The 27100-nt window shown below is 47.9% G+C and overlaps 1 protein-coding gene and 1 long non-coding RNA gene across 8 annotated transcripts in view; both read right to left on the reverse strand.

Annotated features, from left to right (window-relative positions):
• The window catches only part of LOC148183181 (uncharacterized), a 34069-nt gene extending 18860 nt beyond the window's left edge, over positions 1-15209 (reverse strand). The window contains exon 1 of the long non-coding RNA XR_015773633.1: positions 15075-15209. This is a non-coding gene — a long non-coding RNA (uncharacterized LOC148183181). The remainder of the gene's footprint in view (positions 1-15074) is intronic.
• Positions 1-24550, reverse strand: part of IQSEC1 (IQ motif and Sec7 domain ArfGEF 1) — a 297837-nt gene extending 273287 nt beyond the window's left edge. For 6 of the 7 annotated variants that reach the window (XM_088061642.1, XM_088061638.1, XM_088061636.1 and 3 more), the window contains exon 1: positions 24220-24547. In XM_088061642.1, the coding sequence (XP_087917768.1) occupies positions 24220-24485 (266 nt within the window). In that variant the 5' untranslated portion in view covers positions 24486-24547. Of the gene's footprint in view, positions 1-24219 lie in introns of all 7 variants that reach the window. The other variant, XM_088061635.1, reaches the window with a different exon arrangement.
• Positions 24551-27100: the final 2550 nt, after the last annotated feature.

The following is a 27100-nucleotide window of genomic DNA, read 5'->3' on the forward strand; positions in this document are numbered from 1 at the left end:
GTCGATGCCCTTCAAAGCGCTGTGCAAAAACTGAATTCAGGGTACAGACTGGGGTTTCCTCAGCCCCCCAGCACCAAAAATGGGGCTGAGAGTTTACCCTGCTTTTACTGAGAGTGACCCAAACTCCAGTGCCACCCAAACACAGGCTGGTAGCTGTGCTCAGTTTCTCAGCCCAGTTTTTCAGTGTAACTGCTGTTCTCCTGCTGAAGCAGAGCTACGGAAGGATGGAGGGAAGGGAGGGAAGGGAGGGAAGGGAGGGAAGGGAGGGAAGGGAGGGAAGGGAGGGAAGGGAGGGAAGGGAGGGGAGGGGGGGAAGGGGGGGAAGGGAGGGAAGGGAGGGAAGGGAGGGAAGGGGGGGGAGGGGGGGAAGGGGGGGGAAGGGAGGGAAGGGAGGGAAGGGAGGGAAGGGAGGGATGGGAGGGAAGGGAGGGAAGGGAGGGAAGGGAGGGAAGGGAGGGAAGGGAGGGAAGGGAGGGAAGGGAGGGAAGGGAGGAAAGGGAGGAAAGGGAGGGAAGGGAGGGAAGGGAGGGAAGGGAGGGAAGGGAGGGAAGGGAGGGAAGGGAGGGAAGGGAGGGAAGGGAGGGAAGGGAGGGAAGGGAGGGAAGGGAGGGAAGGGAGGGAAGGGAGGGAAGGGAGGGAAGGGAGGGAAGGGAGGGAGCCTTATGGGAGGCCCCTTATCCCCAGACAGCTCTGCAGAAAACACTCCCGCACAGGAGCTGCTCAGAGCAGCTGAGCCAGGCTGTTACTGCTCCTCCTAGGGTTAGGGTTCAGAAAATGGAGTCCAGAGCTCCAGAGACCCTGCAGCTACACAAGGCATGCCAAAGGGAACACAGGACTAACTCAACATCACTCCCTCCCCACTTTTCTGCTTGGTACCAGCCTGACCCTCGTGGCTTTTACTGCTCGGGTTAGGGTTCAGAAAACCACAAAGCCCAGAACCCTCACCTAGCACAGTCAGCTCTTAAATTCTCTGAGCCAAGGCACCAAACTCGCTGCAGAGGGAGAAAAGTGAGCTACAGAACCAGTGTATTCTATACTTATCTCTCATCTTAAATATCATTCCCAATTCCTTTCCCCGCATCTCCTCCCGCTCAGGCATTTATTCAAGAACAAGTCAAGTTGTTTCTTCTACATGCTAAGGCAGAAACAGAATTCCATGAAGTGTCTCTTCCTTCCAGAAAGATATTCAAAAGGCACTTTGTTCCTATGGTGATGGGGTCCTACCTAGATGAGGAGAACAATCACCTACGGGACTTCCACACAGGACCATGGCTGAAAGGGATATAAAAGCACATTCTGGATCCAAATTTTTATTTCTTGTTCATAGACAATACCTCAGTGAGGTTATTTTTTCCTGCTACAAAGATTCAAAATAGTTACAGCACCTACTGTTAGTCCAAGTGCCATTTAAACTATACCTACATAAATAAAATTGGATTATATTAAGAAAAATTTAATTGTTTCTAAATGCATCCAATTTTCAGCTTAGAAATCAAATCCCACTTTATACAGTAACTTCAGTTATAATTATACAAGAATATAGAAAAATCATTGTCATTTGTAACACAAAAATAATTTTTTTTCTTCCCTCCATCACCCTAAGAATTCATATTGTGGTGGTAGTTTTGCTTGGGGATACCAGTGTCCTATGGAACAGGTGGAGGAACAAAGCAGAGAAACAGCCCTGCTAATCTGGCATTAGCAGGGATTGCTTACAAGGAAAAACAATTTATGTATGCATTTAAAGATTAAACAGAATTTCATGCTGAGAGACCATTCAGGTTATGCTTTCTTTTTTTAGTAAGGGGGGAGGGAGAAAGAATTGTAGAATCATTAAGGCTGGAAAAGTGATTCTGAGATCATTGAGCCCAGCCATGAACCCAGCACTGCCACTTCCACATCCACTTTAGCTCATCTTTAACTTCAGACAGGCTACAACCACAAACACACTCAAAGCTGTTGTATTCCTGAGACAGCTGAGAAGTTCATCTACAAGCTTAGAAGTGAGAGTCTGGTTTAATGCAGCAAAGCTTCTGACAGTTTGCCAAGGCTGCTTTTAGGTTTCCCTCTGTTCGGTTTCTTTAAACTCCCCACTACCACCAAAATAAAAATAAAAATAAAATATAACCATTACATTTTTGGGAAAGATGGTAGATTTGTTACCAGCTACTGGGAAGACTTCTACCCTACCCTCCAATGCTTCCAAGGCTCCGTTACTGCTCATCCAGGCACGGCTTAAGCACAACCCAAGCCCTTCGCTGGCTCAGCCCTCACGTTGGGCACGCACAGGTAGAGCCACAGGTGAGCTCCTTGGGGCAGCCAAGGAAGCTGCCCCCAGACAGGCTGGAAAAATGGGATCAGTCACACCTCATTTGGACACAGCCCTGTGAGGAGGTGAGTAACAGCTGGAGGTGAACACACGTCCCCTTCAAAGTGGAATTACAACAGGAGTGCCCAAAGTGCCACAGAAAAGTTGACTCGTAACAATGACCAAATCAATTTAAATTGCCCTGGTTCCACTTGAATCACAGTTATAGAAATTTAATCATTCTCACCTGATGCAGAGCATTCACTTAAGAGCTTTGCATGGGTTGTAAATGATGGAATTTAAACTTTACACTGGTGCCCTGGGAGTTGCTGGTGAGCTGAGGGAACACAGAAATGGGTCACCATGACATAACACAAGAGCTCACCCCATCACTGCCCCCGGGAGCCCTGAAAACATCCACTGCTGCAACCTGGATAATGCTTAGGTCATAAACTGCTTGGAGATCACCTAAGCCAGGGCATTCAAGGGCTGCTCCAAAGCCTGCTGAGTGTGAGGTTTATACCCCAGGGTGGGGCACAGGGGTGTGCAGGCAAGAGAGGCAACAAAAAGACACCGCAAGCTGAACATTGGCATCTGATACAGATTAGATGAACTCACTTTATTAAGCTGACTACTTAATAAAAGTCTATCTCAGCAAATAAAAAATGAGAGTTCAATGCTGTCCCGTTAAGGAGTTATTTGTATTTCAGCTGTAAATGCTGCTGTTGCCCATGCTGCTGGTGAGGATTTACTGATTTTTAACAACTGCACTAACACCAATGCTTCTGCAGAACAGATCAATGGTGCCAAAATTTAAGAGCCCTATCTGTTAAACCTGAGTTTTGTAGCATGGAAAACAGCAGCTTCTCTAGAAATTGATTAAATGAGCCCCTGTCTTTGCACCCCTGCCCTGAACACAGAGGGGTTTTGACAAAGACTTAAGCAAAATATTCTTCTTCACAAATAAAAACACAGGCCTGTCTCTCACTTCTGGCACGGCACTGCAAGCCAAACATTTTTCCCCAGAGAAGCATGAAAATCCAGTGTGTGCCACAGCAAAATATAACAAGAATACAGCCTGAAAATATCCTCTAAATAGGGCTGGGATTCTAAACCATAACTGTGGTACATGGAAGTTCAAATATTCATTATTGTTAGATTTGACCAACATTCCCATTTCCTCTGCCTAACCGTCTTTACCTCCTTTTTTTCCCCAGTCCTTAAAAGTTGTGCTTTGGAAGGTGACTGAACTCTCCAGCTTCCTATCACAATAGAGTGAATATACCTTATTTTATTAATTCCATGATGTACTGAAATGACAGCTATGGAAAAGGAAGTCATGAGAGCTTTTCCTGCACACTCCCCATGCAATTATTTTAAAACATTTCCCCAGCTGCCAGCCTCTTCTCCTGACAGCTGGCCCTGGCTCCCTCCTGGCCACAGTCTGGCTTTCCTCCACAGAAGATTCAGCCAGAGGCTGGAGAGATGCATTTGGAACAGAATGCAGATATTTGAAGCTCTTTACAATTGGTTTATTATCTTTTCTCCTTCAGTGCTAGAGTGCACCAGCATGCCTCTTGTCTGCTGAGTGCTCTGCATGGAAAGGAAAATAATGGTGCAGAGCCCTCAGGCAAATGAACAGGGCAGTGCCAGCATTTCTTGGTTATGCCCAGAAAATACACATCCTAATTTAATAGAACCCTTAAATGCACTGCTCCCAGTAGTCCCACTGACTTCATTAACTACCTGTGTGCAGTTTAAATGTTTCTGAAGGATTAGCAAAGCTTAGCCCTGCCTGATGCTGAGCTTCAAATGAATTTGGCAAGACAGAAACTGAACACTTAGAATCAAATTGTTAAAGGAACTGCACTGGAGCATTTATTCCAATCAAGCCACACTTGAACTTACAGCCTGCAATTCATAAGCCTCAGCTCCTTTAAACCCCTAAGCAGCTCTAAAAGAAAAACAGAAGAGTTGTGAGGTCAGCCTCGTCTTTTGAGCATTTTACTCCTCAGAAAAGCCCCTCCAGCAGAGCAGAGCAGCCTGTTTTCCATTTCAGAGTGTATTAAATTATTCAAACACCGGCCCAATTTCAAAGATAAAGTGGGTTCCTAAACACATTTCCTAGGCAAGTGTTAATACTGGGTTATTTGCAAACATCCATTGTGAGATTCCAGCACAGCTATACATTCTCCTACATCAAGGATAAACTCCTGCTCTGTTATTAAGAAACAGCTCCCCACTTCCCATCTGCAGCTCTTGTAAGTGACAGAAAAGTAAATCATGACATTACTCCTAAAATTCCAAGCAAAACTATGCAGGTTTCTATAAAGAATTCATTACTGCCAGGCTCCAAAATGTCCTTTTCATACTTCTGAATCAAGATCTGCTTCCACACTGCTGACACTCAGCCTGCTGATCAACCCCAAGAATTCAGATAACACCCTGCAGTGTGCACTAATTACCTCAAGCATCAATTACAAGCCAAATAAAAGCATTTGCAAGGAGTGACAGTCAGGAGCTTGCTAGGACTTGATGTCATTCAGCATTATTAAATTTGAAATCCATCCTCATCCCGTGTTGTGCAAGACAGACCACAGCTAAGCTGATTTACCACGTCAGGTTACACTTCATGGCCATGAAACACACGATCTAGAAACAGGAGGAGAGTCTATAAAAAGGCATATAAAAGCAGTTCATAATCTACCTGAACACACACAGGATAAGAAAAGAATCATTAGTTCAATATCAACCCTGGTTTTCAAATTTACTGGGGAAAGAGAACTGTACTCTGTTCCAAATAAAGCTAAGTCAACATCTACAAATAAAAGTTACTATATTTATAGCATGTTTATTCTCTTGATCTAGTATATGTTGGTTTTATAATAAATTACACTTAATTCTGTGTGAGAACACAGCCAAACCAGAGAAGAAGCATCAATGCATGACAATCTCAACAAGATCAAGGAAAGACAACCCAAAGAACATGAGGGTAACCTTTGAAAACCAAAGTTCACATCTAACAGAATCAGAAGAAATCAAGAATTAGAGTTAAGAATTAAAAAGCCCTCACTTTATTTGTTTGGGCAAACAGATTTTATTTAGGCCAGTGCTTGTATCAGCAACAGAGTCTATAAAGCAAGCCCAAAATCTCAATACAGAAAGGTGATCCCTTCCTAGTAGGCAGAAACGATGAGAACATCAGCTTGTGTGCTCCAGGTGTTTGAAGGAGGGAATGGCAAAGACAACAAGAGCAACAACCCTGGTTTATTATTGACATTTCAAGCCAAGCCTCAGCTGAAGGCAGAGCTGTACCCACCTCTCAGAAATGGACCAAGTTTTCCAACAGTCTCATCTTCCACTGGGGTGGACACAAAACCAGATGTAAAACAAAGCCTGGAGCCTGATCCTCTCCTCAGAACACACTTTCCAGCACTGGTGGCAGGAGCACCAGTAGTAGTTTCTGATTTGGGATTAAAAATACCAGAGAATGTTTTCCAAGCAAGACAAGCCATTTAGTCACAGACACCTTTCAACTGCTTTTCACGTGGCATTTACAGTTGGGTTCTCTGAATCCCTTTTCTGGAGGAAGGAGGGGGAAGTCCTGTGTTTTCCAGGCTGGCTGTTCTGGAAGGATTTTCTTCCCTTTCTAACATAAAGAACAAGCTTTTCATGAATGCCAAGGATCCAATACCAGATGGTTCCAGCAAGCAGCACTGCTGCTATAAGTAGGTTCTCCACACTTACTTCATGGAACTCGAATTTCAGCAACACTCTCGAGATGTGAATGGCAAAACTCCTTCAGAAGTGTGGCACAGACCCTCCCAGCTACACTCCCATGGATCAGGACTGAATCCTTGCATCTCAAACACTCCTGCAACAATGGGGAGGCTGCACAGCACAGGGAGCTGCAAGTCAAACAAGCCACTTATGGCTACTCAGGAATCCTACTGGCAGCTCAAGCAACAAAGGAAATACACACTCAGCAATTTAATGAATATCCCGATGCTTTGTCAGCAGCACTGGTCACTGAGAGCCCTGGCTAAACCTGCCACACTCCTTAGTGCTTCAGGTTGATCCATTTACTTAATTATAAACAAGAGATCAGACAGCAATTAATTTTGCTCTGTTGGGAGGTGGGGGTTTTTAAATTATTTAAGTCATTAAGTCCAAGCAACAGCAAGCTTTGTGTTATGCCCTTTTTTACTGCAGTGCTAAGATTTTTCTCAGAATAACCCAGTTGTGAATTTCCTTTAAGTTCATTATGTGCTTTAAGTTTTGTATAGTAGCAAAAAACTTCTCAATTAGAACAGCAACCACCTACAGCTGCAGGTAGCCCCACTCAAGGAAGTCTGTCCACTTGCCGGATCTTACCAGATTCCAAAATAAGTATTATCTAAATAAAAGAAATAACAAGAAAATGCAGTTCTAAAACACAGAGCTGCCGGTGTGCCTGAAATCACTGCAAATATCAGTTGTAAAGTGTTCTCCAAGAAAAAGAAACAAACAAAAAAAACCCCAAAAAAACCCCACCAAACAAAAAACAAACAAACAAAAACTCCTTCAACTTCATGTATTTAAATACCCAAAAGCAGAAGAAAATCCAACTGGTAAATAGAATGTGGCTGCTGTGCAGGAAGACTGTTAAAGGCTTTCTAAGGTAAAAATGTATTAGGATAATTCCTGAAAAATCCAAGGTCCAATTGCTTAGTCAAATACACTGTAGATATTACATTAAAATACATATCTTTTTAAAATAAACACAAATATCAACATAAAATCTCACTGCAGCTCATTTTCACTGCCTCAACTCATAAGTTGTGCTATATCACTCGTGCATGCAAAGCTCTAGAAGTCCATTTTCATTAGGGGAAAAAGAGCAGCTGGGGCATCCCAGCCCCTCCAGTCTCTGATCCAGGCAGGCTTCGCGTCCCAGCACAAGAAGGCAGCAGAGAAATGACACTTTTCCCTTCTGCACAGCCCAAAACATACTGAATTACAATAAGGACGCTTCCAGGCTCACGGTAAGAGGCAGTCAAAACATTTAAAGCTCATTTTTCAACCTCACCTTGGCCACCCCAGTCTGAATGAGCTTCCTCAGGCAACATAGGGGTGAAACCAGCAGGGAGTGCAGATGGATGAGATGGGAAAAGGAATGCTCCTGGAAAATTGGGAGCAGGGAGAGGTGTGAGACAGACACACCTGATTTCTTCCTTCAGCATGCTCCGTGCTATATTTAGCACACACTGAAATTGTGCAACCACCATGGAATATTTTGTTGGGTTAAGAAGGACAAAAGGATGTCAGTGGCTGTTTTGCCATCTTTGGTTCATTGAGGTAAAGTAAAGCACAAGCTTTGAAAAGCCATCAGAATCTGAGACTTTTGGTATGTTTGGGGGGGAGGGTTTTGTTTGTTTTGTGGGTTTTTATTTGGTTGGTTCTCATTGTGTTTATTGGTTTTTTTTAAGAAAAACTAGCATGTAAAGGAAAGGGAAGTTTTCCAAGGTATAAATTATTGTCCACACCACTTTTATGAAGGGAAACAGGATCTTTTTTTCTTGCTATCGGAGCGAGTGAGCAGGGCTGGGTTTTTCAGTTGCCTTAAGTAAAGCTGCAGTGATGCATTCCTTCAGCTCAGTCAGCAGCATGAAAAATCACATTGTCAGAGGTGCAGAACATAACTCAGCCACCTCAGCAACAGCCTTGTCCCAGAGATACTGAAGCAGCAAATCCTAAAGCAACTGCTTTACATAGAAATACCATAATTAATGACTTGGTGCTGTGCAGCTGCCTTCTGCTGCTTGTAATCCTGTCCTACCAACAGGAAGCCTTCAACATGGACTTTGATGCTCAACAGTTGAAGCTCTATGGGTAGCAAGCCATCAAAAGAATTAGACATTGGTGTTAAGTTTGAAAATAAATGTAAAGAGCTTGCATCCCCATGGAGGAAGTGAAAAGACCATACAAAATTGTTATGTGAGGCCAAGCTAACAAACTGACCCCAAATATAAACTGCTGGGAGGTTAGGAAAGCTAAACAAAGCCCAAGTTAAATTTGTATGGTTTTAGAGGAGCTAAGCAGAGTGAGGATGGCAGGAATCTTCCCACAGCTCTATTTTCCAGCTACAGCTGAACACGGAGAAGGGGCTCTGCTCTAAAATGAGGAAACACCCCATGAGAACCAGGGTTTACAAGAAGCACCTCAGCCTTTCTATCAGAGAAAGGAGTTGGTAGTGGAAAGAAAAATTCACAACAAGAACAAAGTCACTTGCTCTCCAAATGCTGCAGTGCAAGGGGAGATCATAAATTAAGCAGATAAATAATTTAGTCTGCTACCCGCTCTGTTTGGGGATGTGGTATTTTGACACAGGATTTTCTAAACATTGAGGAATAAAAGAACAACTTGCTTTTCTGGGCACCCTGTGCCAGCCCCTCCCCACCCTCATAGGGAATATTTCCTTCCCAATATCCCATCCATCCCTGCCCTCTGGCAGTGGCAAGCCATTCCCTCTGTTCTGTCCCTCCAGCCCTTGTCTCAAGTCCCTCTCCAGTTCTCCTGGAGCTCCTTTAGGGACTGGAAGAGGCTCTGAGGTCTCCCAGAGCCTTTTCCAGGTGAGCACCTCCAGCTCTCCCAACCTGTGTTCTTTACAAGAGGACTTCCAACTCAAAGAACAATTATCCCCCAGAAGGTCTGGAGCTGCAGAGCAGCAGGTCATGCATTCGAGCTTGCTTTATTCACACTTTCTCAAGTGCATGGGCAGAGCACCAGTACCTCCACACTTTATATCAAACACAAAATTAGCCAAGAGAGAAGATAATTTATCAGCTTTGACAGCATCCCAAGCTTCCCAATTCCCAGGCACTGCTGTTGATTTTGGCTGTTTCCACATCCCAGACAATACTATTATTGAAGCTCAGAAGTCTGACTTCTTTCAAACAGACAGCTAATTAGAGACTTGAGTTTCTCCATCTCCCAGGAATCAAACACAGTGAGATCAAGCCACCCCACACTGACATTGCTTTTTAGAAATAAAAGCAACCTGCTTAATTTAAAGAAAGACATTGTTGATTCTGACAAAGAATTCAAGTAAAACTCACTCCCTGATTAGCTGGCAGAAAGTCACAAGTAGCACACTTGAGTCTTTCCTGTTACTTTCTCTGCCTTAAAGAAAATATTGCAGTTGGGGAAGGTAATACTGTATAGTGGACGTTGGTTATTAAGGCAGAGTCCCATCCTTCGGGAAGGAGCAGATCTGTAGCAGTCAGGAGGTCCCCACTAGCAGCAGTTCCTGCCTGCGTGGGACTCCTGCCCAGTTAACTCTCCAGCAGCCCAAACAACCACTCAGCCCAGCACAAGCAGCAAAGCGGAAATCCTGCGCTCAGTTGAGCAGGTGACATAGATTTCAGGTATTTTGTTGGCATTTCAGCTAGGAAGGAGCATAATGGCTTACAAATTGGCTATTGGTCTCTAAATGGCCTTTCTAGGTCCTTTGGTAAGAGCTTTAAAGAAAAGCTTGAAGGGTTAGGCTCAAAGGGCTTTGAGTGTTAAGCTTGTTCCAGTCCATAACCGTCCCTGGGGGGAAAATGGAACCAGTAGTGATTACTGGTCAGTCCTTTGTGGACCAGAATCACCCCCAAAATCACAGAGCATATCACACAATTTATTATTACAACAGTAGGCTGCTGAACAGCCACTTTACACAATCTATTCCTGGACAGAATACCAGAGCATAAATCAACATAATGCACCAAGACCAACCAAGTTCCAGACCTGCACAAGCTCTGGTAACCTTTGCCAGGTACCTTTGTGAGTTTAGTTAAGTATGTTGGTGATGCCAAGGTTCAATGCATTGTCAGGATGAGGGAAGTATATTCCAAATTAAATTATGCTAGCTGGAAAAGGATGCTTCATCTCCTTTTGCGATGTTTAATGATTTCCTTCACTTGCAGCAAGATGACTCAAACATTCTAAGAGGGTCATGCCATGCCACACAAAAACCACCTCTGCTCTTCTCTCAAACCTGGGAAGCATCTATTTAAAGATGCTCACACAGAAAAAGTCACTTAAAACAATGGCGGTGTCACAGGAATCAAGCTCTGAGATTCAGGCCACGCACACCACTGCCTCAGCAGGTAGCTCAGACTGGCACCTGATTTACCAGCAGTTTTCCCTACTCCAGAGTAAAATACTCAGATGAGGTCCTAACAGTGCTCAGTCCTCAGAGCCAAGTGAGGTCAAGGAAATAATAGGTTTTTCACGAGCAAGTGGAGGTGAAGATCATGGCTTGTATCAGCAAGTTCTGGTGATGTATCACATTACATAATAAGGAAAGCTCAGTCCTGGGAAGCACTTTCCTCAAGAAGTTACATAACTCTGCAATGTGTTTAAAAAAATTTATCCATTCTTGCTTTCAGTGCAAGCAGGAGGGAGGACAGAGCACCCTCAGCCCCTGAGTAGGAGCTGCTCTGATCAGATGCATTTGAATGGAAATAAGATCGCTGGAGGAAGTTGTCAGATGGGTGAAAAAAAGGCGGGTGAGTTAAAAAAAAACCACCTCACTCCCAGCACATAAAAACACCCCGAGAGATGAGAGCCTGATATCTATTTTGGGGCACCAATAGCAGCACCAGGCTCTCAGCGATGAGTTCCAAGACAGGCACATTTCTACCACCCTAAAGCTGTCACTAAACTGAAGGACAGTAGAGAGGGTAGGAAAAAGCACACAAACCACGATGTCTTCTCTGATTTACCAAGGATTGTTGGCTCCCTCTAAGGCGTGAAGTCCCCTGGAGATCCTGAGGTATCACTTATCCCCTTAGACAGCCCCAAGCCCTGCCCAGGCTCCAGCACACCCCACTGAGGGATGTGTGTTCACACACACCTCATCTCTGCAGCCTCAGCTCCCAGAGCTCCCGCAGCCCTGCCCCAGGAATGTGCACTGGTCCAAGGAGGGACACAGGGACACTCCACAGAGAGCACAGCTTGCAGTGATTCTCTGCTCCTGGCAGCCTGAGGCTGCAGCCATCAGCCGCATTAATGCTGCACAGGACTGCACTGCTGCAACACTTTTACACAACCAAAACCCTATTTAATCACAGTGCTCTGAAGAGATTTCAGCAAATCTCCTTTTTAGGATCAAAAGCAACCTGTGCTGCTCAACACAGAATCCAGATCCCAGTCTGTAATATATGTTGGTATAATTCGCGTTTTATTGTACACATACAAGTATAAAAGTATGTTTTATCTATAAAACACAAACAATTCGAGACTGCAAAAGCAGCTGCAGGAAACCCAGGAATTTGTAATTAACACAGCAATTAAGATAACACCGAGAAGAGATGGGTCCATCCAAGCAAGACAAACCTACTGACGACCCAGCGATTAATACCTGATACTGATCTAGTCGAAATCCTCAGGACCATACATCTCAATGTCCAATTCCTGAAAAACTACTCAATTCTCTTCCCTTCTCGGAAAACTCATCAACAGACCAGCAGCAGAAATATGAATATGTAAGAACACAAGAAAAAGAAAGAAACTGAAGCTGCATAGCCTCAGGCCGAAGAACCTGTATAAAACTCAGCACTCCGAAAGCCAGTTTGTGAACTTGGGGGAGCCAGTGCCACATGGGCTGGTTCAGAGCTCACCCAGCGCCGACCCCGGGCTCGACGCTGACTTTGATTGTGGCTGTTCCAAAATTCGATTTTACAAAATTTTCAATAAAATCCTTATTGATAAAATTTGGCTGACTTCATTTATAACACAGTCCAACCATTCTCTTGTTTGAGCACGAAAGCCCAGTAAATTTGTAAGGGACAACACTGGCAACTGGGGAAAGCAGGAGCAGAAATTAATTTTCCTGCCTCCCTCCTTCAGTTCCTGTGACCTGCACATCAGGCTCTAACTAAATATTAAACCAGCACTAAGGTGAGCTCCATCTACAGCAGGACATGGTCACAGGAGCCTGGCAAGCTGCATGCCACTAGAAATAAATATGAGCGGGAGGAACTCTTGACCTTTGATTCAAGAGGTCTCTGCTACCTTACATGAAGTAGTTTCTATCACCCTTTTAGAATTCCCTTGCAATGCAAGCCAGGAGCAACTACTGAATTCTATCCACAGTCTCAGGTCACTGCCTTCAAAGTTTTCCTCCCAAGCCGTTTGGAGAAAAGGTTATAGGTAAGTCCTTTCACTACTGATTCTCCTCCCCTCCATGCCTGTGTTATAGATACATTTTATATTGTTGGCTTTTCGCAAATATTAAAATGAATGTTATGTGTATAAGAATGAGAAATTTTGTTGTATTAATATAGTCTTTATTTCTGTTATTGATGAAATTTAGAAATAGTGGTGTAATACATATATGTTAGGCTATGGCATAGTATTAAAATAAAAACTGCTTTTGTTTGTATAAACCAAAGACTGAGAAAAAAAAAATAGCTAAAGACTCCTGCATTTGTAAACTATCTTACTCAGATGAAGACAGCAGTGACCAGAACTCTGGGGGAGGAATTTATTGCATTTCTGTTATCAGGGAATGTAAATCTCGATGGTGCCAAGAGGATTGATCTATTGGGAAGGGGGCAAGAGAAAACTAAACAGAAGAACACCAAAGATCCTAAGAAGAATGTATGAATATGTATGAGAATTTATGGATATGTAGTAAGATTCTGTTTTTAAGGGACAATCCTTTGTTAGTAAGGTGTGCTCTCTTGGCTGAATGCAGAGACACCCGGCCGTATCTGTATGCTTTATTTTTATCTCCCAATTGTCTTTTTATTAAACTTTTAAATTCTATAAAAATTATGTGAACCTCGTTTTTCACACCTGGCACTTTCATGTCCAAGCACTTAACTGGCACAAACACAGCCCACCAGGCAGGAGGAGTGTTCCATGTCAGCACTAACTCTGTACTAGAACTGCTGTCACAACCTCAGCAAACCTGAAATAATGTCAGCTTTCTCCTTTCCTGAAAGACAAAGTAATTCTCTCAACCCTTGACAACCTCAAGCACTCAAGAAATGGTGGACTCAAAAGCTTAAAATAGAAGCAAGCCTGATAGCTGAATATAGACTTTTACCTTATTCAAATCCAGCTGGTTCATTTGCATTAAATCCCAGCCCTTCCCTTGTACAGAAGGGCCTCACACTTTGGGTCTCAATCAGGGAGACCAACACCAGGAAAGGCTGTGCTAAATGAAGAGCAAAATCCTCCAGGAAGGAACACGGGAAGGGTCAGACATCCCCACTTTACCTTCCTGTAAAAGGTAAACTTTTAGAAACTGCTCACCTCTATGGCACTACACACCCAAATTACGTGCATGAATTTAGATACACGGTGATAGAGGCTATTTTTGCCTTTAAAAAGATCAGGACAATGTTTAATTTTAGCAGTGAATTTTACCAAGAGTTACACTGATGGTTTGAGAATTCCCACCCACAGTCCTGCCTAGGTGAAGCAGAAAGCCAGGCAGAATGAACGGTCTAAAGCAGATGTTCTTTGGAGTGCACACAGCTTATCCAGCTTGATGCCAAGATCAAATGCTTCTGCCACGGGGCTACACAGAAAGATGGAACGCAAGGAAAAGTCAAAATACACCTATTCTCCACAAAACAGCTATTAATCATAACTCCCAGTAGCAAATAAAACCCCCAGGGGATATTCCTACAACTGTGAATTCCTTCTTTGCTGTCACTACAAGGACTTTCCGCAGAAACAGCCCAATCTGCCCACAAAGGACAACACTCCACAAACTGGAGAAAGGCAGTCTAAAACACAGGGCACACACCCTGGGTCATCGTGCCACTGGATCCTGGCACTGGAGTCAAGAACTTAAAATAATGATCTATCAGGGTGCTTTGAATCTGAATAACAATGCCGAAATTTCCAGAGGAACACCTGCCTGCCTGACAAGGAAGCCATTAAGGGAACAAAGGACCATCAAGAAGAACGTTTCTGAACCAGCTCCTGCTCTGAATTCCATGATGAAAGGAGAGTGAAATGGCTGTGGCAAGGTGAGCAGCAAGGTTGAAGAAGAAGGATGGCTCAGGGCTCTGCACTCCCCCAAGGTCACCCCAAACCCAGCACAATGTCCCAGCTGCATTGCAGGAGAGGAGTCCCCATCTGCAGCCTGCCCTGGGCACAGGACTCCGGGCAGCTCACATCCCCTGCACTGCCACAGACCCTCCTCTCCAATTCCCTGCAGTGAGCACACAAGATCCAACAGGGCACCAGGGAGAGCATCCCCAGGGCAGACCTAGCAAATAACCACGGCAACAGCTCTGGGTGCACCCAAAGGCTCAGGGCTGTGTCTGTCCTACCAAGAAACCATGATAAAATAATATTGTTATCTACCACGATCCACAAGTGGGTTTGCTTTCTTTTTGTTTGTCAAAAACCAAAAACCCACCTTGATTCTAGTGAAATAGAACTTTCTAAATTCAGAAAACCATACTAAGAGATCAATGCTGCAGATTAATGGGACCTGAACTACAAGACAATAATTTCTCTGGAATGACTCACATGCGTCCCTGACATTTCACTGTATTCCCAGGACCATTAACAGCGCACAGATGACAGCCAAACAAGATTTTATATTACCCATGTATGAGCAGAGAACCATTACATTCACAGAAAAACAGTGAAAAACAAAGTGTTGCTGCAGTGAACCTCTAAAATTGAGGTAACCTGGACCAGTCAAGCAAAGAGAGGTCATGCTCACCTCACATTAAAGTATTTACTCATATTAAAGTGTTCCATTTCTTACCTGTACCAAGCCTCAACAAAGTTCTGAGGTCTGCTCACCCAAGTAAGCTGCTCAACTCTGCCGAGCCCCAGCGTTCCCCTTGGGCACTGAGGTCCCACCTGGCCGTGGCTAGGGATTCCATCAGCTCCTCCTGGGACAGTCACCTGCAGGCAGTCAGGCTGATGGTCCCCATTTACACCTCCTTAATGAATGTACCACTCCACAGTTGTGTCTTATTAACTCAGTGATGATCAACAGCTGCTCTGCTAATTGAAATGCAGCCCTAACCTCAGAGATCATTCTTTGGTTACAAAAGAGCTTTGTGGCCTCAGCCCCCTGCTTGTCCCAGGTCATCAGGTGTATTTCCTTCTGCAGAGGGCCGACGTTTTCCCAACTCTTCCCTTTATTGCTGACAGTCCTGTAGAAGCTTTTCTTGTTGTCCTCATCCCGGGCCAACTTTAACTCTACCAGGGCTTCAGATTCCCCAGTCCCAGAGAATCAAACTCCCCTGAGTTCAGTCTCCCTGTACTCCCCCCATAGCTCTATGCTCCATGCCCAAAAGGAGCAATTAAAAGCTGCCAAATCGCCTGCAGTCATTGAGAGCCAGGAAAAATCCAGCAAAGATGGAAAACCCTGACAAACATCAACTCCCAGCTGCACCCCAAACCCTGAAGAAGGCCAGGAGATTGCCCCCCCAACCTTCCCCTGCTGCTTTCTTTGCCTCGTTACAGAATGAATTCACACTTAGTACATCTGAATTACTGTGGTGCAGTTTTACATGCATGTCTTTGTCCCCACTTTCATTTGCCAGGGAAGTCTGTCTAGAAGTCTTATTAACATGCAAATAATGCATATTATATTTCAATCAGTTGCTATAGAGAGCTACTCAGTAGCAGCATTTTTCTTATCTAACACAGCAGTAAGACTCAGTCTACGCAGACACCACGCAGCAGAATAATTGCTTCCCTGCGAATATTTTGAAACGGCACCACTTGAAAAGAAAGTTTCCCTCTGCACATTAAGACAAAACTTAGCTCATGAGGAATCTTCAGCTGCGTTCACAGCAACCTTCCCAACGCCTGAGGAGATGCAGAAGGAGTGGAGATGTTGCCATGAGAAACGGGTTCCATGCTCCAGATGTGGTTTTGTAGCTGAGCAGCTGAGAGCAGAGCCAGCAGAGGGAGCACGGCCCGAGCCCAGAATGCTGCCTCCAGGGATAGGGGTAGGAATGGGGAGGGATGGAGACCCCCCAGGATCACAGCTCCACACCCGACAGGACACACCAGCGGGGAGAAAAACCCGCGAGTCAGGGTTTCAGGTTCTGCTGGGAAAACTACCCTTTGCCCTGCAGCGTTCCACCCTCTTCAAGTATTTTGGCCACTTTGCAGTAGACTCACCTTTGGAGCCAGGCTGGGAGAGCTGGGGGTGCTCACCTGCAGAGGAGAAGGCTCCAGGGACACCTCAGAGCCCCCTCCAGGGCCTGAAGGGGCTCCAGGAGAGCTGGAGAAGGACTGGGGACAAGGGATGGAGGGATAGGACACAGGGAATGGCTCCCACTGCCGGAGGGCAGGGATGGATGGGATATGGGGAGGGAATTCCTGGCTGTGAGGGTGGGCAGGCCCTGGCACAGGGTGCCCAGAGCAGCTGTGGCTGCCCCTGGATCCCTGGAATTGTCCAAGGCCAGGTTGGACAGGGCTTGGAGCAGCCTGGGATAGTGAGAGGTGGCAGGGGTGGCACGGGATGATTTATGGCCCCTTCCAACCCAAACCAGTCTGGGATTCATTCTCTGATTTTAACATTATTAGTTTTTCCTGCCACAAACCACACACACAACATGATTAAACTCAAACAAGTTGGTTATGGCCACGAAGGCACCCAGGATTCTAAGAGGCTTGTTTGTCTCAAGTGTGCTGTTTAACACAACCACTTCTCACCCCAGTGTCTGAGCAGCCCATTAAGAGAAGATCATTAAGGCTGACTTGCCCAGCTGTAAAAGAGCCATCAGTCCCCCTGCTCACTGTGCCAAGAGCAGAGAACAGGTCAGCAGGAGGGACTGAGGAAACACCTCCTGCTCCGGCTTCTGTCCTCAACCACAGGGCAATGACCTGCAATAATTCCTATCCGCATTTCTGGTCAGCAAAACCAGCATCTCTCCCACTGTAGCACAGAAGCTGCAATAGCTGAGGAATCCAGTATTTTAGGAAATGCTATGAAGGATCTGGAGAGAAATTCCTAGCAATGAACATGGGGGAAAAGCAGCCCAGGGACAGGTACCCAGCAGCCAGTAGGATGCACCATCACATCCATCTCTTCAAACCACACTGTCCTGCTGCGCCGCGGCCTGCTCACACTGTCTCCATTTCCAATTAAACAATTCTGCTGAGAAAAACAGTGCAATTAGACAGGGATACAAGCAGAAAGGAATTATGACAACCTCATTCACGGGCTTGCTGAGCTAAGATGAAAGGCAGGAGCACTGGCAGGTACAGCCTAAAAGTATCTGCAGGCTGCAAAACACACACACAAAAAGTGCAATTACCATAATAGAGAGGGTCTGAGTAGGAATGATGGGATCGAATTAGAATAATGCAAGTGTGGGTTGCACATCAGGAATTACTTCTGACCTGCAAAATCCACTTACCTAAGCAGCTTCCCACACACCTCCTTGTTGCCTGGCATGGGATGACCTCCCTCCACCTGCACGCAGGAGCCTGGGGCAGAGCACAGCTCCAAAGAACAAACACTAAACACACCTGGTACAGGCTGCCTCTTCTGGGGGCAGCTCTGCCCAGACTGGGGATGGTAACCCCAGTGGAGGCATGAATTCCAGGGAAATTCAGAGCACTGTGATGCCCTGTGGGCCTGCACCACGTCAGGGCCACCAAAGGAAGCATTGTCAAACAGGGGCTGCTCCTCCTGCCCTTAAGAAAGCCCTGGGGGAAGCCACAGCCTCTGCACCCACTCTGCACAAACTGTGTCTGAAGGCCCCGCTCTGGCCATGGGACTCAGCTCAGCACCACTGACCAGCACATGAACGACCAACTACTTCTGCTGGGTCTAAAAAATAAAATTAAGCTTTTTGAGATGCTACTTGCAAGGAGGATTTAAGAACTTACTGTTTCAGTGTTAATAATTTAGCCCCCATCAGTATGCAGTAGGAAAACACCTTGAAATGCCTGGCGCTTTTTCTTTCAGAACTTCTGTAATCTGCCCTCAAATCAGCTCTTCCTAAAGACACTTCTTTGGGTGTGCTGTATTTTGCTCCAGGTTTTCAAAAAAACTGCAACTTATTTTTTTGCCAGGACACACCTTTCCTAAGGACTGAAGGAGACTTGTCTTCCTAAGCAAATAACCTTGAAGCAACCAAGGAGACTACATGATTCAGAAACATGTATGTCTGTTCTTCACCCCCTCCCAAAGGTTTGTCACTTGGAGTGGACAAAGCATCACTCACCCAACAGGAAGCTCAGGTCTTCAGAAGCAATACTGACTTTTAGGGTTGACCCCAAAAACATTGCCTGATGTACCAGCCCAAACCTGCCAAGCTCTGAGAAGCCAAGGACAGAGACACTGCGGTGAGAGCCCCCTTCCACAGGGGCCATCCTGCTCCTGTCTCTGCTGTGGTTTCTGATAAAAGCCAGCAAAGACTGGCACTGCAGACCAGGAGAGGCCTTCCTTTGTCCTCCTTGGATGGGGACAGGCAGCAGTGTCATTCTGTGAACTCCACACATGTGTGCACAGAGCAGTAGATACAGGCTAGCTTGGAGTGAGGGCCTGGGGAAAGAGAGAAGGGGATGTTCAGACCCATACCTGGCTCTCAATAATCACAGCAGCTCTCAGTGGCTCACCAGGCCCCAGCATCCATGCACATTGCAAGATCTTTTCCAAAAGTGCATCTCTGGAAGCGCTTTTCAGATTCCTCAATGGTGAATTTGTAAGGAAAGCCATCAGAGCACCAACAAGCACGAAAATGTACTTTGTTCTTAAAGTTCAGAACACAGCTCCGAAGTTGGGAAGCTCAAAAGCTGCGTTCTCTGTCAGCACAATAAAAGGCTTCATCAGAGGAGGATTCCAGACCCAGCAAGTCCTGGAAATTCTTTAGGACTGCTCTGCTCTAAATGGGACATATTTATTTCAAGTTTTGAAAACAGTTTTAAAGCTATTGTGCTACAGGATGGGTTACTTTTCTGCTACACTGGTTTTCCTCTCCCAAAACAGCATGTATTTCTGCTGCTCTCTTTCTGGACCATGTTCTCCCTTCCCCCTCTGACTTGCCAGGAACTTTATCGATACCAGCACACTGCTGTCATCATTGTGCTCCTGGCACCCTGCTCCCTGTCTTGGTTTATTGATTATACAGCACACATCAGTTTTCAAATTAATTTGTCTTTACGTGTTATCATTTAGCTTAACGTTTAGCAGATATTAAGTACAAGAATTTGCCAATATTTCAGAGATCCAAAATAATTTAGCCGAGTTTAGTTAGCAAGTTCACATCTTCTTACACATCCTCACACTATTGATTTCCTGCAGCCTGCCAGCACCACAAATGCCTGTTCTAAGGGATGCTCACTCCTGTGCTGCTGTCTAAATCACACTAATGACCCCAAAATGAGGGCCTCAAAAGCAAAAGCACTCCCTCCAGTCTGAAACCCTCATACTCAGGGCTCAGCAGTCACACTATTCCTGTTATGGATTGAAAATGAAGTGAACGGGGTTTTTTAAAGTTATTTGAAGGTGCAAGTTTCTGCCCAAAGCTGAAATTACACCATCCCCACCTGCTACAGGGCTGACAGGACACTGTAGGAATAACCTGCTCATCCTGGACACAACCTGTGCTTTCCATATGAATGCATTCCTCATGAGCTGAGCCAGATAAACATGCAGAGGTGCATCCTTTGGTAAGAACGGCACTGGAACTGCAGACTTCCAGCCACAAATCACACTTCCCCACGCAGCTGCTGGAGAAACAGGACCCAACAGCAGCGCTTCATCTCCATCCCTGCTGCCACGGAGGCAGAGAAAGCAGAAGCTTGCCCAAGTACAAGCCTACTTTAGCAGATGCTGGGTACCTCCACTTCAGCACAGCAAACAAAAACAAGCTGCTGCTCAAGTGCGGTGCAGGCAGGGAAATAGGATTTACGTCATTTGAACAGTCTGTCTTAGTAAAGGACATCTCTGGAGGGAGAAAAATCCAAGCCCTGCTGGTCTCTACACTAATGCAATGTCTGGTCTGCTGCTGAGGCTGTGTGCAGGGCAGCTCCCAGTGCCGGCAGCGACAGGCCAAGTCACAAGCTCGGTTTATGTAGGGCACAACACAGCCTTCACATGTGACTGTCACCAGAGCAACAACTTCAGCTACTCCACTGCTCCCAGCACACCTCGCCCAGCCCTACAGCGTCTCCCAGACACTCTGGGGGTGGCTTACAGCTCCAACCCGGGGATGTCGTGCCTCAGAGAATAAAACCAGCCCTAGATCCATGTAAAATAAATCAGCCAGGCCAGGTGCAGAATTCAGACCAAGCTGCAAAAAAACCAGCCCCTTCAAACTGTTCTTAGCAGACAACTCTGCTCTCCCTCCTCTTCAGCCTCTCACCACACACTTTCTCTGTGGAAAAGCAGCAGTTTTTAACTTGATTAAGGTAAGTACAAACATCCCTCCCGAAGCTGTGAGGGGACAGTGTTGACTTCTCAGACACACAAAACTCTCCTTGTAGAAATGTGAGAAAATGCAATACATTTGGATGTACACCCAAACAAAATAAAAGCACATTATCAAATTACACCGGGGAGCTGAGCTCTAGAGGCTCTTGCTACTTCTAAAACGTTCAGTGAAAAGGAGCCACTCAAAATTAGTCTTATGCAACTCAGAGTTAAGCACCTTAATGAGTTAAACACCTACTATTATCTTCCTTGTGCTGATTCATTGCATCCAACAAAGCCTCGTAATCAACTATTCTCAATTCCACCAGTGCATTTTAATGTTGATTTGGTCTCAGCAAAGCATTGTAAAATTAATGAGACCACCCCAAAACCTTTTCTGGTCTGTCCTTGTAGGTTAAGGAGCACACCTACAGCTGCTCACCCAGCCCTCTGCTCCTCCCTCCATTCTTCCCTCAGCAACTGGCACAGAAGAAACTTTTTTCTACTCTGGAATTTTCTGAAAGTGAATAAACTAAATTATTTTAATATATTTATGTATTTATTTTATATATTTATTTATTATTGGACTGAGTGTCTTTCTTCCAGAATTCTATTCAGGTCTCATTAACAGTTCCCCTCCTCACAAGCTACAGAATTTCTACAACCACACCAGCTTTTCCAAATTATTTAAGCAGTATATTCCTTCCTGTAACAATTCCTTCCATTGTAACAACTAAAAACTTTTAGGACTTGTGGGGATTTTGTTGTTTGGTCATCAGGTTATTTTACTATATTTTATTAAGTATAAGACCTAACCATAACCATATTATCTCATATATTTTTTCCATACTTCCTTATATACAAGTCAACCACACTTGGCAATATGGAACCCCTGTCACAGCCACCTCACACAGGTGGAGCTGCTGCAGGACAGGAATCTAAGCAGTTTAGAAAAATTTTTCAAGTCAAGGTACAAGACAACTTCTAAAAGCCCTGGTGTATTTGACTAAGAGAAGCCCAGCTTCCTTTAAAAAGTATTCCATTCCTTTTAGCTCTGAAGTACAGAAGTGTCAGGAAGAGCAGGGGTCACTGCCCATTTCAGCATCACTGGCACCTGACACTGAACTTCAGCAAACAAGGCATCCTCGTGCCCCACCCAAACATCCCCAAGGTGAATGGGACAATTAGGTCTGAGGAAAATGAGGCTGAGTTTCTGAAAGCAAAGCTACAGAGCCCTGGAACCTGCAGGCTGGGCTGTCAGGAAGCTGAGGGAACCATGGGACTGCAAAAAGACTTTAAAACTAGGGTATTAGTCTCTATTTTCTAAGCTGGATACTTCCTCCATCTTTTGTATCCAGACAGAGAATAAACTGATGCCATGAGTGGTTCCTGTCCCTGCTCCTGGACAGCACCAGCCCCTGCCACAGCCCCTGTGCCGGGCCCCCGGGTGTAAACCCCCCCCATCCAGCCAGGCAGGGTCACCTGCAGGACACCCGAGGGAGGACAATTTTGGGGGAGGGGACAACAACAGGACTGCCTGGATGAAGGTGGCCCTGAAGCTGGGGCTCCCCAGGCAGGCACGTGGGCCAAGCGCCCGGCCAGATGCACAGGGCTAGCTCCCAGCTTCCCCACTAAGCCCCCAGGCTATGCCTCAAAGCAATACAACTCTGCCATAAATATCCCAGATTAATTCTGATCCCAGCATCAAATCCACTTAAGAGACTTAAAAGCCTCTGAGTCCCCAGAGCTGCCTGCCCAAGGAGGGCTATGCAAATGAGTCCTGGGCTGCAGAGGAGAAATATTATCAAACAAGGCAAGCCATTTGTACAATTTTGGTAATGTCGTTTGCAAGAGACAAATGGGACGAGATAGCTGAGTTGACATCTTGTACTACAAGCACAGCCACAAAAAACCTCGGGTACTGGACATGGATACTCAGGATAGGATTAGTGTAAATATTCCATGTTTTCTGGAAACAGCTCTTTCTCCTTAAGAGATTGATTGATTGATTGATTGATAAATGACAGCATGCTCTCCAGTTTATTAAAGGAGCTATTTAGTTTCAGAGAGACATCTCTGTTTATAAAAAAGCCTAAAGTGATTACCCCAGCATCACAGAAGAAAAAAAGCCTTGTTGACACTGACAGCAAGAAGGGCACTGGGGAAGTAGAGCCACTTCCCTTCCCAGTCTGCTCCCCTGGCCAGGGGCAAGGCTTGAGAACAGGAGCAGGCAAAGGGGACGCTGAGTGAGCAGCGACCCTTCTGAAGCCTCCACAGCAGCACTCCGAGAAAACGCTGCTTCGGACCAGGACCCCCGACTCCGAGCACAGCAGCAGCAGCAGCAGCAGCACTTCCACCCTGCCGGCGGCAGCTCCCGGCAGCCGGGGCAGCTGCCGGGATATCCCAGCCCGTCCCTGCTCTCCGGAGGGAGAGGCAGCCGAGCCCAGCGGAGCTGCCAGAGCCGCTGCTCCCGAGCGAGCCAGCGGTGCTTGGATGTGCTCGGGATGCATCGCAGGTATCCCTCCCGGGAGCAGGGCCGGGGCTCTCCATCCCTCCCTCCCTCCGGCGATGCCGTATCCCGCATCCCGGAGGCTGGCTGCGGCCGGGAGCCGCCGCGTCTGTATTTATAAACCTAAGGAATTCCAGCGCAGCGGATCACAAACAGCGCATTGTGCTGTGTCAAGCAGCGAAGTGGGCTCCTAATCGCATGCATGCTTTTCCCACTCTGCTCCGGGAAAAGCCAAGCCTTAAATACTTTTCCAGAAGTAAAACCATACCGGGGAAGCGCAGCCCAAGATAGTTCTTGCTATTCCCGAATCCCTGCTGCTTCGGAACCGCGCAACTAAGCGGATTTCCCAGCGCTGGGGAAACGCAGACGATTAATTACGGCTTAGAGAGGCTGGAATAGATGAGGCGGCCGGGACCGAAGGCGGCCCGGACCGGGCGAGCTGGCGCTGGCCCGGGCCAGCCTGGCAAGTGGCGAGCGGCCAATGTTTACTGACCCTTGGCCGGGTCACTTTCGATAGCGGCCGGAGCCAAGGGCCCCTCCTCGGGAGCGCCGCGGGGCATCTGAATAGCCTCGGTCCCCACGGCGCTCGGACCGGCAGCGAACACGCTACAGGGAGAAGGGCAGGGCTAGCCGCGCTGCTCCCGGCGCCCCACAACCGCGGCTCTGTCCGGGGCATCCCCCGAGCGCCAGGGCGGCCGTGGCTGCAGGGACAGCCGTGGGCACGGTGGGCTGGGCAGCCGGGGAGCCCCGGCTCGAAACCCCCCCGGGACCCAGGCCAGGGAGCTAGTGAGACACGGGCACCCGCACGGGCTGGGGTACAGAGGCTGGGGCCACCCATCCGCACCCCATGGCTGTCCCCCGAGCAGCCCGGGGCTCGCCCCGGGACACACCCCGCAGGGAGTCCCGCTGCTTCCAGCTTCGGGCAGCCGAAGGCAGGAGAGGAAAGGGAAGGGAAACCCCGCTAGGGGAACCCCTTCCGCAAAAAGGGGGCAAAGAAAGGAGGACAGCGCTTACTTCTCGTGCCTGGCGTTTTCCTGGATGGCGCTCAGCACCCCCGGGGGCGCAGGAGGGATACCCTGCTGGAGCCGGCATGTGGCCAGGTGCCGGTGATGCTCGTCCTGAAGGCAGGCATTTTCGTGGTACAACTTGGCCACTTGCTGCTCCAGCTCGTCTATCCTCCGCTTCTGCTTCTCCAGCAGCTCCTGCTGCGTCTCGATAATCTTGTTCAGCTCCTTCAGGTACTCGGCCGCCTTGCTGGGGTTCTCGCCGGGGCTCTCCATGGCCGCCCCGCACCTCAGCGGCGCGGGGGGGACAGGCGCCGGCCAGCGCGCTCCGCTGGCAACTTAAGGGAGAGGGGAGGAATAAATACCCGGGCGGAGGGCGGCCCCCCGCGCCCCCGCCAGTCTCCTCCAAGAGCCGGGGCGGCCCGGGGGGGCGGCGGCCCCGCGCCGCCATTGCTGCCGCTCGGCCCCCGCCGCCGAGCGAGGGCAGGGCCGGGGGAGCCGGAGCCGCCACCGGAGCTGCCCGGCGCTGTCCCCGTGTCCGTCCCGCCCTGCCCGCGCCGCAGCCGGGCTCGCCCGTCGCCTGGCAGCGCCCAGCGCCCCCGCCGCGCTCGGAGCCGGGCAGGGGCACGGGCCCGCCCTGCGCCGGGTCCGCCGCCCCCCGCCCCCCCCCCCGTGGCCGCCGCCGCCGGGATGCGCTTAAGTAAGGGCGGCCGCTCCTCCGGGAGGCCGGCGTGGGCTCGGCGAGCGCCCCATCCCCGCGCCCCATCCTTCATCCCATCCCCGCGCCCCATCCTTCATCCCATCCCCGCGCCCCATCCTTCATCCCATCCCCGCGCCCCATCCTTCATCCCATCCCCGCGCCCCATCCCCGCGCCCCATCCCCGCGCCCCATCCCCGCGCCCCATCCCCGCATCCCATCCCCGTATCCCATCCCCGTATCCCATCCCCGTATCCCATCCCTGCGCGGCCCCGGCCCCGTTCCCCGCGGCGGGGAGAGCCCCGGGAGAGGTGCGGGAGCTCTCGGGAGCGGGGCCCCGGTGCGGCGCGGGGAGCAGCGCGCTGTGCGCGGAGGCAGGCGGGGACCCGGCCTGCGGGACCAGAGCTGTCCCTGCCACATGTGGGGAGCGGGGCTCCCGAAGCGGGGGTGGCAGCGGGGGTGGCCCCCCGAGCCGGGCGCCCCAGCAGCACGCGCCAAGTCAGGCAGCTGAGCCCTCCGCCTCTCCTGTCAGCATCCCTGGCGTTAAAACCTCTGTTGGTGAAATGCTGCTTCCCGCTAAGGCTGCATCAAGCCAAGAAAAGTTGCTGAGGTTTTGGGTCCTGTATCATCCCAAGTGTATGTTGGGAATGCTTGTGAGAACCGGGAGTAGAAAAGGGAAACGGGGAGATACTGCAGGAAGAAGATAGGAAGGTGAAGACGTGTTTTTCTCCTCACTTCCTCTGTATGTCTCCTTAACTTTTTTTTTTTTCCTAATTTTTCTACCTCTTCTCTCCACCCTTCCACTTTTCAAGTGTACAATTGATAAAATTTTCTTAGAGGGATTGTTCTTCTGTCACTGACGCCCCGACCCTTCGTGGTGGAGTCAACTCTTTCTCACCTTTGCCAGGATGCGCCTTGGCTTCAGGAGCGCGGGGCGAGGAGCCCCCGCTCCTGGGGAGGCTGCGGGCTCCGCATTGTCCCCATCTGTGCTGGGCAGGTTTGGGAACGGAGCTCCCAAAGCACAGGCTGTCTGTCCCAGCGTCTCCCTCTCTGCCTCTCACAGTCACCAGGGAGAAAAGGGGCGTGAGGGGAGGATTCAGCCACAGCCAGACCAGTCTGGCATTTACCAGGGTCATTCTGGCTTTAGGCAGAAATAAGTTATTGGGAAACTGTTACTTTTGCTCTGACACCAGTGCAGCGAAGGGATGTTGTGACTGTCGAGGTGTCTGAGGCATGAAAGACTAATTTCCAGTCCTAGTGGGGATCCTGACTTCACAGACACATCTTTAGCTGCCCTCTGAAGAGACCAAGCCTCCTTCCCAGGAACTTGATTAATATTTTTCATTAGAATTCTTGAAAATATTATTTTTCTGAATACTAATCATTCAGAATGTATTTGCTAAAGTGCAGTTCGCTCTGCTCTGTGTAGAAAGAAATGCTTATCATGATACCTCTCTGAGGAAACCTTCACAGTAGCACACAGCCAGACTATTTGTCAGGGGTTAAATCAATAAATAAAGTAAGTGAACTTGCTTCTTATATGCAAAATAAAATGCAAAGTAAGAGATTCAAAACTCATTGAAGTATGTGCAAACAATAAAAGCTTATTAAGCATTTCACAGCAAGGACAGTGTAAGTGGAGCAGCACAGCTCCTACAGCAAGGATCTATTTGAAGCACCCCTTTTTAGGCAGAAGTACCCAAGTTCATGGGACCTATGAGCACTGCTGAGGGAGGCAGGAGCCGTGTTAAGGGTGAGAGTTTCCTGCTTTCTTTTCCTGATTCAGGGAAAAGCCTCCATCCCCGAATGGAAAGCTGTGTCTCACTCAGCTCCGAGCCGCAGTGGCTGAGCTGAGCAGGGAGTGATGACTCCTGGAGAGACTGGCTGCTCCAAGTTCTCTGCCTGATTTTGGGGGGGGTTTTCTCTGAGGATCCCAGGAATGAGATCACCAACCTGACCTGCCCAGCTGCTTGTGCTTTCCCACAGAGGGCACGGAGCAAATCAAACCTGCTGACAACCCTTTCCACAGGAAACCATGAATTAGCCTGAAAAATACATTAAACCCTCAGACGTGCCCTTGGCTTGGCATCTGGAGCCTGCACCGTGTTCCTGGTGTGTTCTGGATGTTGCTGCTGCTCAGCACTGAAAGAGGAAGGAGGACTCTATGTCTCAGGGATCTCTGCCCCTCCAAAAG

This window comes from Pseudopodoces humilis, chromosome 13, assembly GCF_049639895.1.
Source record: "Pseudopodoces humilis isolate 2021_Gansu_Grassland_sample_001 chromosome 13, ASM4963989v1, whole genome shotgun sequence".
In the NCBI taxonomy this organism is placed as follows: Eukaryota; Metazoa; Chordata; class Aves; order Passeriformes; family Paridae; genus Pseudopodoces; species Pseudopodoces humilis.